The 10,311-nt window shown below is 42.0% G+C and overlaps 1 protein-coding gene across 6 annotated transcripts in view; it reads right to left on the bottom strand.

Moving 5' to 3' along the window:
* The window catches only part of PPP1R12A (protein phosphatase 1 regulatory subunit 12A), a 167,479-nt gene extending 161,331 nt beyond the window's left edge, over positions 1–6,148 (bottom strand). For all 6 annotated transcript variants that reach the window (XR_011566510.1, XM_070788854.1, XM_070788852.1 and 3 more), the window contains exon 1: positions 5,675–6,148. Coding sequence is in view for 5 of the 6 variants with exons in the window: in XM_070788854.1 (XP_070644955.1) it covers positions 5,675–5,911 (237 nt within the window). In the remaining variant the exon portion in view is untranslated. The remainder of the gene's footprint in view (positions 1–5,674) is intronic.
* Between the last annotated feature and the right edge of the window lie 4,163 nt (positions 6,149–10,311).

A 10,311-nucleotide genomic window follows, 5' to 3' on the forward strand; every position in this document is an offset into this window, starting at 1 on the left:
GACTATTGTCTGGGAAATCCTACAGGCAGAGAAGTGTGGCGGGCTACCGTCCGTGGGGCTGCACAGAGTCGGACACGACTTAGCCACTAAGCAGTCACAGCACAGTGTTAAATAAGATTGGGCTCTTATATACCGGTGTCAGAACCAAGCTCTGCCATTTATTATCTTGGTAACCTTGAGCAAGAGAAAAGGACTTGTGAGAATTAAGCGAGACATTGGTTATAAAACTATCATAGTATTTCACAAGTAACAAATCCTCAACAAATGTTCACCAGCCAATCCCCCTTCTCAATGCAACACTGAGATAATGCAGCACTACACAGTCAACTGCAACTTAGAAACTCAAAATGACTGATGGAGATCTTAAACTTTTCAAGAAGATATATGCCAATACTGCATTTACCAACATGATTATGGAGCACCCCGACGCCCTCACCCCCCCAAACTTTCAAAAGAAAAGTGGAGTGAAAACTACAATTTTCGGCAGGCAGGAAGGTAAAGAAAATAGCGACTCTGGGAAATGTCAAGAAGTAACATGTTACAGAAGTAACAAAACAATGTTCTATATCTTACCTCCTTCCAAAGGTTCCTAAGGGTTTCTATTTTTTAAAATTATCTAACTAGACAGTTTTTAAAGTACATCTCCTATGTGAACAGCACTGTAAGATGTGGTAAGAAATAGATAATCAAAAAAACTTTTCCTCTATTCCATCTAACGTTTCTACCTAGCTACACTAGAAAATGCTCAGTCACAGCTTGCAATGTAGCTGAAAGCACATGAAAGATGGTCTTGGTTATGACACTGCAAAGTCAGACCACAAAACTGTTGCCAGGAAGTGCAAAGGCATCAGCTTCAGAGAAGGCATTACAGCAGCGGCACTGTGGGCACCGGTGATCTACCAGCGTACCCCATATATGGCTAGGGTTTTCCATTTATTTGCAGGAAGTGAGGGGCCAGTTCAGGGTTAGTTTTGTTTAGGTTTTATTTTTTATGGTTAGGATGTTTTCAATAAAAGGTCTGAAGAGCAATAAGCAACTTAAGTTATGTAGAAAAAGTATACTGTACTTTTTTAAACACAGATTTTAATATTGTTTATAAGGGATCCAATAGTCTTCCAAGATCTTAATATCCCCCCACCAAAAAAATAGTAAGTAAACAATTATAAACTCTACATTCAGTTTTAAAGAGATTTCTCATATATAACAACCACACTATTTTCTAACAAGAGACTCTTTAAAATTATAATAGCATAGAACATGGATTTAATTCTACTCTGTAGTATTCTGCCATAGGACCTAGTTCAGATCTTTATAAAGAAGGTAGCAAATTAATTGATAACTAAAGTGAGTATTTTTCTATCTCTTAACAGGTAAATTGGTTTAGGGTATTTTTCTAATAGGAAGAAGGTTAATATTTTAGAAAGTTTAAATCTCAAGATATTAAAAATATCTGTTGAGAAGACTGACAAGTTTAACCATGTGCTAGAATTATATTCTAAGTATCTGGGTGTGAGAGTTTTAATGATTTATCTTACGACACACAAATAACTATAAAACTTCCTATCTATGATATGAGGTAAAAGATAAAATTAATCATTCTTTAGTGAGCACCTACTATGTGCCAGGATGTGGAAATAGAAAACTGCGGAAGATTGGGTCCTTACAGTTGCCCACAGGGAAGACAAAATTTAAAACACACATTACTCAGTAAGAAACACTTTAATAGCAGCAAAAAAGCAAGACATAAGGTAAAATGAGTATCCCAAAGGAGAGTCTCTCCAGTGAAACAGTATTATACAAACTCAAAGGACAGAAAGAGCATTTCTGGATGGCAACTCGGTCGAACCTAAAGAATGACCAGGATTTTGACTGGCAAAGAGGTGGAAAAGGCAAGACCACAGATACAGAAGTAAAGAAAAAAGTAAAAGCTGTAACACAGTGGAGATGCATGGGGTATAAGTAAATAATGAAATACTTTAAATCTGAATTGAGAGGAGTGGCCCGATTGAAATGGTGCTGTGAAAAGATTAAAGTGGCAGCAGCATGAATGCTGGACTGGATCGACCTCGAGAAGAGGCAGGGGAAGCAAGGAGGCTGTTATTGTAACACAAAGATAATAAAGCTATGGCCTAGACTGATAATAAGAGTGGCAAGAACTGATGCAAAGGAAGTTATGAATACTGACTGGATATATGTAGGCAAGGGGATAAGTGGATGATTAAAATGTTTAAAGCTTAATCTAGAGATTAATGACATGATTATCATCAACAGAGGCATCAATGAGAATAGGCTTGGTGAAGAAAGAAAAAATTTCATTTCAGGTTGAATATAAAGAAATTCCTGATATTGACGTAAATAAGTAGTTGCTATTCTATGGCAAAGGGGGTGGACCTCTATTTACTGTATCTCTCCTTGAAGATATATTTTAAAATATAAAATCACAATATACTGAATAATACTTTACTTAACACTGTGTCATCAGTCGAAAAATGGAAATGAAGGACTGGAGCAGTGTTTGAACTGGAAACTGACTTGGAAGTCACAGATACAGAGGAAGCAGAAATCAAAAGGCTAAACTCAAACTGTTAGAAGAAATCTCAGTGTTATATTTTATACACACCAGTATCAATAAGATTCAGCAATAAAGCATTCTACGGAAAACTATTATTACTCTCCTAAAACCTTTATAAAGCATACTGACATAGAGATACAGATCATATGGTATAAAACTCTACCAGGTAGGTCTTAAATCAAAGCTGAGTATTGCCCACTAGTAAAAATGAAAATCTACTGTAGACCTCAGTTCTAAAAAAATCAGAAGTTTATATTGTAACTTAAATACTGTGTTCTAGCTACTGGAGGGGTTAGGGAAAAGGGAGCTATTCCAGAGACCAAGGTAGGAAATTTGTAGCAAACACTGTCTTTTCTGCTTTAATAAATGACCTATTTTTATACCCCCCTAAAAAGATGAAAACTGATTATCTTTTGTAACTTCTAATGAGAAAGAACACTCAACCAATTAAAGAAATTTTTGAATATATGGTAGTCACAGTAAGATGGAAGTAAAATATTAAATTAAGAAGTGTATTTGTGGGCTGTAAAGTTCCTAAAGCTTTTCTTCTAGCAGTGAAATTTAAGACAATTGATCAAAATAAAAAATGTAAATGAACAGTCCAAAAGACTAACCAATAATCAATCTAGTAAAAAACCATTCTGGCTGTTCTATGTGCTTTCAAGAGGTTAAATTAAAAAAAAAAAAAGTATTCAAGGGCTATTTAACAAACCAATGGGTCAATTTTAGCTTTTACAATTTAAGTATTTAAAGCAATCAATATTCAAGCGATTTGTAAAGTTAAAATTGTCCTGTGATTATTTTTTAAAGAGTTTTATTTATCACCTTTCACTATCTGTTGTTCTGAATTTGCCCAAAGCGAACTCCTTGTTCTCTGTCAGAAAGGCAAAAAGTACAAGGGTTAATAAAAGAGAAATGAAGGTGTAGAAAACATAATAAAAATTTTAATGCTTGATATTTTAAGACTTTGGCTTCACTGAGTTAAGGAATGGGTAAATACATACATTACAAAAAGATATTATGCAAATAGTTATGCGTAAACTTGGAAACTTCTGCTTAAGCCTTTGTCAGCTAAAACAAAATATCTAATAAAGACAACACCTGTATAATGCCAAACTAACCACTGAATTCAGTTAATCAGGAAGACACTGATAAGTCCGATAATGCAGCACGTCCAAATTTAGAGGAGAAAATAAAAAAATTCTAAGAATCCTGCTAGATATATTTTCTCTACCTAAAATCAATAGTAATGTAAGTATTAAAGTTTCTCCCCTTCCTCCAAGGCAATATAACTGTGTTCTTCAACATCTGTCGTAACTTTACATTTCTATAGAACAATTTTAATAAAACAGTTATTAATCTGTCTTTCTGAATTAATTTCATACTAAACCATGTAAATTACACTTGAAAGAAATTCGAAAAGATTCATCTTATATAATTATCATTTCTAATACCAAAACTTTCTTTCATTTCAACATCATGTTTTTAGAATCTAGAGTTATGCTATAGCTTAAAATAAATCAGTCAAACAAAAAGTTTGTTTTACATTAGACGCTAAATTAATGGAAGATAGCTAAAGACCATGCTGTATTTTTACTGGGTGCCACATGCTAAATTCCAGATTTGTCCTGCAATTTGTCAGTCATTATAGTTCATCCAGGCAACTTGTAAACAAAGGCTATAAGCCAAGTTTGATATGAGAATTCAAGTAAATAAAACTTAAAACGGTCATCATTCACTAAACAGGAAGCAGTAAAAGGAAAAATGCCACCACACACCTCTTTTAAAAAGGCAGCAAAGTATTATGCATGAAATATCAACGCGTAAGTTTCACCCTCCCAAACACGTTTTTGTTACAGTATTCATCGAAATAAAGCTACGATCTTTCCACCTATCAGCAAGGCAACTTTGACTTAGTTTACAAGTCTTTTTCATTGTAAGGGGAAGCTATTGCTGTAAAGTTGTTTTCCAGTCATTCCAAGCTGCCCACTAAGAAAATGTAAAGAGTTTATGTTTTGACACCTATTACCCTCACTGAAAAATTGCTTTTTATGCAGAACTCTACGTGGTTGTGTTGCTTTTGGCCTGTTAAAGGCAAAGCAACATTATCTCTGGATTGCCAATAGTTTCTCCTTATTTGGCTAACATTGAGAGATCCCAATCAGACTACTATAAAACTTTAACATGCACAAAGCATCCATTTTGAGAAAAGTTTGTGACCAGCTTTCTTTTTTCCCACCCACCCCCCCTTCCAAAGAAAAACCTGAGCTTGGAAACCGGCTTTGAAAAGACTGCCTCGTTATTTATTCTTCTCTTTCTAACCCCAACACACACTCCAGGAACTGGGGCCAAAGGATCTCTGACACTGCGGCAGACTCGACTCGGAGTAAGACTCTCTTCCGTACGTTCAGGTCCCGCGGTGGACAACCCTTCTAGAACGCTTCCTTACACTACCCACTTTCATACTCTCCCTTTCAGCCGGTGCAGATCAGCTAATCACACCGTTTCCCCCTCCCCAGTGACCAAGAGTAATAACGGAGAAAACAGGAAACCGTCCGATCAGGGCACTCGGCTTAGGGCACTTGATTACTATTATTATCATCACCATTTGTGATCAAGTCCTAAAAACTACAACAAATCCAAAGCCCACCTAACAAGCCAAAGACGTCCTTCCACCCAAGTGTCCCTAGGGCCTCTTGTTCGTCGTTATTTTCAGCATCCTCCGTCCCCCTGGTCGATCACCGACGTCGGGGACGCAGGCACAACCCCACTACACCCCTCCCCATCTCGACCCCAAATCCCAGACCCACGTCCACAAATGGCCCTGGGGCCCCAACCTGACCACAGGCCCGTTTCCCCTCGGCCCCGGAAATCGCCCGTTCCCTTACTCCACCACCAACCGGTCTGAAGGGGGCCTCAAGCCTAGAGCCCTCCCTCCACCAGCTCTTTCCCTCCCTCCTTCGCGGGAAGCCGCCCCCTCACCCCGCGGCAGGGAGTCTCCCGCCGCCCCCAGCCTCTGGAGACCAGGAGCGGAGGAGAGGCCCGAGCGGGAGGCCGACGAGGACTCGCAGGGTCGGGAGAGCGGCGGCGGGGCGCACAGACCTGGTGCAGGGCAGTGAGTCCGTCCACATTGGCGTAATTGATGTCGGCGCCGCGGTGCAGCAGCTTGAGAACCTCGTCCGTGTCGCCGCTGGAGCAAGCAGCCAGGAAGACGGCGCCATCATCGAACTTCACCTTGGTCTTCTGGCGCTTCACCACAGGAGGCTCGAGGTCCGTCTCGGAGCCGATCCAGCGCTTCAGCTGCTCGTTCCGCTTCTGCTTCGCGTCCGCCATCTTCATCCCCTCTCCTGCCGCCGGGTCTTCTTATCGCGAGGGGGGGAAGGGGGAGGCGGAGAGGGAAGAGAGGGGAGGCACGGGGTGTGTGACTGTTTCTATGAGTGCGGCCAGAGGAGGGCTGGGAACCAGGAGGAGACGCTCGAGACTTCCAGTATCCCACAGAGCACTGGGGCGGCGCGCCCGGCCGAACGGACCTCCCTTCCTACCTCAGAAGCCCTCCCGCCCCCGGCCCGGCCACCCGTCACCGGCGGCCAATCTAACGTAACTTCGCGAGATCCGGGCAGGGAGGCGCCCTTCGGCCAGTGCGCATGCGCTCGGGGCCTTTGCCCGCCCCAGGAAGAGAGCTCCTGCGAACTGCGGCGGGGGTGGCCAGGCCAGAGGAGGGAAGCGGGTGTGGTCCCGGCGGCAGGGGCTGGGACCGACCTGGAAGGGCGAAGACAGGGAAGGAAGGTTGTCCTGCCCCGCTGAGAGCTCCTGGGGTTCCAGAGGCCAACCGCCGGGCCGTAGTGAGGCCCTGCGGGACAGACCTGCTTCCTGTGCTGTCTCGGCTAGGCCGAGTCGTTTCCTCAGGGCGGAGGATTTTCCTATTGGCTGCGTTGTTTGAATGGAATGGAGGCTAGATAGATAGGTCGTGAGTTAAGCGCTAGTGATTTCCCTTTCTAAGGAACTCACAGGAACTTTTAAAAGCGGGGTCTGTGTGTCGAGGTCTTTGGTAGTAGTAGTTACACCAGATCTCAGCCCAAGGTGACCGCTTGGTGACAAGGGTTGACCTGCAGTAATTGCAATAGCTTTCTGCCAGCCTTCACTTACAGAAACGTCTTTCTTCGTATGCTTGTTTTTTCTTGCTTTGGGGTGTATTTGTCTTTGGCGGGGGCGGGGGGGGGGATTATTTGTTTTATTCTCTCACGCGTATTTTGGGTCTTCTTTCCCTTGAATTCTTCAATCCTGTCTACCCCTGTCTCTGAGTTTAGCGCAGCCTTGTTACTGGTCCCGACTTTTTAAGGGATTTCTGGTTCCTGCTCCATTGCTTTCTAATGATGGATAAAGGCCTAACTGCTTCTAGAGTTCAAAAGGAATGTTCAGTTCAGTTCGGTTCAGTCGCTCAGTCGTGTCCGACTCTTTGCGACCCCATGAATCGCAGCACGCAAGGCTTCCCTGTCCATCACCAACTCCCGGAGTTCACCCAGACTCAGGTCCATCGAGTCAGTGATGCCATCCAGCCATCTCATACTCTGTCGTCCCCTTCTCCTCCTGCCCTCAATCCCTCCCAGCATCAGGGTCTTTTCCAATGAGTCAACTCTTCGCATGAGGTGGCCAAAGTACTGGAGTTTCAGCTTTAGCATCATTCCTTCCAAAGAAATCCCAGGGCTGATCTCCTTCAGAATGGACTGCTTGGATCTCCTTGCAGTCCAAGGGACTCTCAAGAGTCTTCAACACCACAGTTCAAAAGCATCAATTCTTCGTCGCTCATATTACGCAATTGATTTAACCGGTATTTATTGAATACTTACTATGAGCCAGTCATTGTTCTAGGTGCTGGCAATATAATGACGATAACAACATACTTAAACCACCTTTTGAGGTCACGTCTTCAAAATACTTCATAGTTTATCATAATCATAAAAAAGGCTTTTAAACTTTGTCATGTATGACACCCTCCCCTGCAACACACATCAGTTCAGTTCAGTTCAGTCGCACAGTCGTGTCCGACTCTTTGCAACCCCATGAATCGTAGCACGCCAGGCCTCCTTGTCCATCACCAACTCTCGGAGTTCACTCAGACTCATGTCCGTTGAGTCGGTGATGCCATCCAGCCATCTCATCCTCTGGCGTCCCCTTCTCCTCCTGCCCCTAACCCCTCCCAGCATCAGGGTCTTTTCCAATGAGTCAACTCTTCGCATGAGATGGCCAAAGTATTGGAGTTTCAGCCTTAGCATCAGTCCTTCCAATGAACACCCAGAACTGATCTCCTTTAAAATGGACTGGTTGAATCTCCTTGCAGTCCAAGGGACTCTCAAGAGTCTTCTCCAACACCACAGTTCAAAAGCATCAATTCTTCGGCACTCGGCTTTCTTCACAGTCCAACTCTCACATCCATACGTGACCACTGGAAAAACCATAGCTTTGACTAGACGGATCTTTGTTGGCAAAGTAATGTCTCTGCTTTTGAATATGCTCTCTAGGTTGGTCATAACTTTCCTTCCAAGGAGTAAGCGTCTTTTAATTTCATGGCTGCAATCACCATCTGCAGTGATTTTGGAGCCCCAAAAAATAAAGTCAGCCACTGTTTCCACTGTTACCCCACTTATTTCCCATGAAGTGATGGGACCAGATGCCATGATCTTAGTTTTCTGAATGTTATACTAGTGTGTTTTGAGCCATGTATTTGTAATCATCAACTGATAACTTTTCTAAACAATACCATGTTTTCATTATTTTCTAGAGCATTTAGACAAAAATAAGAAAAGTTGTAAAAGCTTTTCATTGAATGGAACTTGAGGGATCATCTAGACTGAGTCCTTGAAGAACTAATTGACTTACCGAATTTTCCTCAGCATCTGGATTAGGAGTCCTTCAGCAAATATTATGTACCTGTACCGGGTTAGGCATTGTTCTAGATGCTGGAGATACAACTGTGAACAACTCTGTGTGTGTGTGTGTGTGTGTGTGTGTGTGTGTGTTAGTGCACGCGCGCTTAGTTGCTCAGTGGTGTCCCACTGTTTGCCACCCATGGACTGTAGTACACCAGGCTCCTCTGTCCATGGGGTTTTCAGCCAAAAATACTGGAGTGGTTTGCCATTTCCGTCTCCAGAGGATCTTCTCCCAGGGATAGAATAGGCATCCTGTATTGGCAGGCAGATTCTTTACCATTGTGCCACCAGGGAAGCCCCTAGAAGACTACCTTACAGGTCATCATTTTCAGAAATAAAAATGAGTAAACTATGATTGGGAAACCGCCTGCCTATAAGAGCAAATTTTCTGAACAGCAATGACTGGGTAATAGTAATAGAACCCAAGCAAGGATAATACTATTTCCTCCAAAAGTATTGTAGAAATAGAAAATGAGTGTAACAGACCTAAAATACACCAATGATAATATCAGATCTTTGACTAACACTAAAATACAAAATTCCTATCCACTTAAAAAACTCCAGAATACAGTTCTTAGACTAAAAGAAAGGAACTTGAGGATTGCCTTGTCAGATCTTCTATCTACCTAAAAAAATTGACACCTTATCTTTACTATTTCCCAAGAATATTATGGTCTATTTGGTAGCTCTTAAAAGTACCCTGGAATATAGATTGGTATCTCAAGCTTTGATTTGGGCAAGAGTTTGGTGGGAAATATGTTATTTCTGATTCAGGTGCTTAACTTCAAAATGTAAAATTAATAAGTAAAACTAGTTTATTAATAAACTGAATTGTTAAGTATCAGTTCCCAAAAGCTATCAGTCAAAAACAAAACAAAAACCCACCTGGGCTATTAATAAATGAAAAGTTCACTGAAGTTAGCTTTCCTTCTCCAGCTCTTAAGGGTCACAAAGTTCTGTATTAATCTCATTGGAAGTGCTGTCAAACTGTCACCTGTTTGCCTTTTTAGGTAGTTTTTTTTTAATGTTTTGAATTAATGATAGAGTAGCTTGCTCCTTGGACGAAAAGCTATGGCCAACCTAGACAGCATATTAAAAAGCAGAGACATTACTTTGCCAACAAAGTTCCGTCTAATCAAAGGTATGGTTTTTCCGGTAGTCATGTATGCATGTGAGAGTTGGACTATAAAGAAGCCGAGCACCAAAGAATTCATGCTTTTGAACTGATGTGTTGGAGAAGACTTGAGAGTCCCTTGGACTGCAAGGAGGTCCAACCAGTTCATCCTAAAGGAAACTGGTCCTGAATATTCATTGGAAGGACTGATGTTGAAGCTGAAACTGCAATACTTTGGCCACCTGATGCAAAGAACTGACTCATTTGAAAAGCCCCTGATGTTGGAAAAGATTGAAGGCGGAAGGACAAGGGGATGACAGAGGATGAGATGGTTGGATGGCATCACCGACTCGATGGACATAAGTTTCCGTAAACTCCGGGAGTTGGTGATGGACAGGGAGGCCTGGCGTGCTGCAGTTCATGGGGTTGTAAAGAGTCGGACACAACTGAGCGACTAAACTGACTGAAGATCTACCACTAACTCCAAAAAAGAGAAAACTTAAAAAGTTTATTTATTTTTAATTGAAGGGTAATTGCTTTACAGTGTTGTATTGGTTTCTCGAATCAGTCACAACTATATATATATATCTCTGCCCTCTGCAGTCTCCCTCCTACTTCACCTCCCATCCCATCCCTCTAGGTCATGACTGAGCACCAAGCTGGGCTCCCTGTGTTATATAACAGCTTCCTATGAGCTA

The sequence above is a fragment of the Bos indicus genome, chromosome 5, assembly GCF_029378745.1.
Source record: "Bos indicus isolate NIAB-ARS_2022 breed Sahiwal x Tharparkar chromosome 5, NIAB-ARS_B.indTharparkar_mat_pri_1.0, whole genome shotgun sequence".
NCBI lineage: Eukaryota > Metazoa > Chordata > Mammalia > Artiodactyla > Bovidae > Bos > Bos indicus.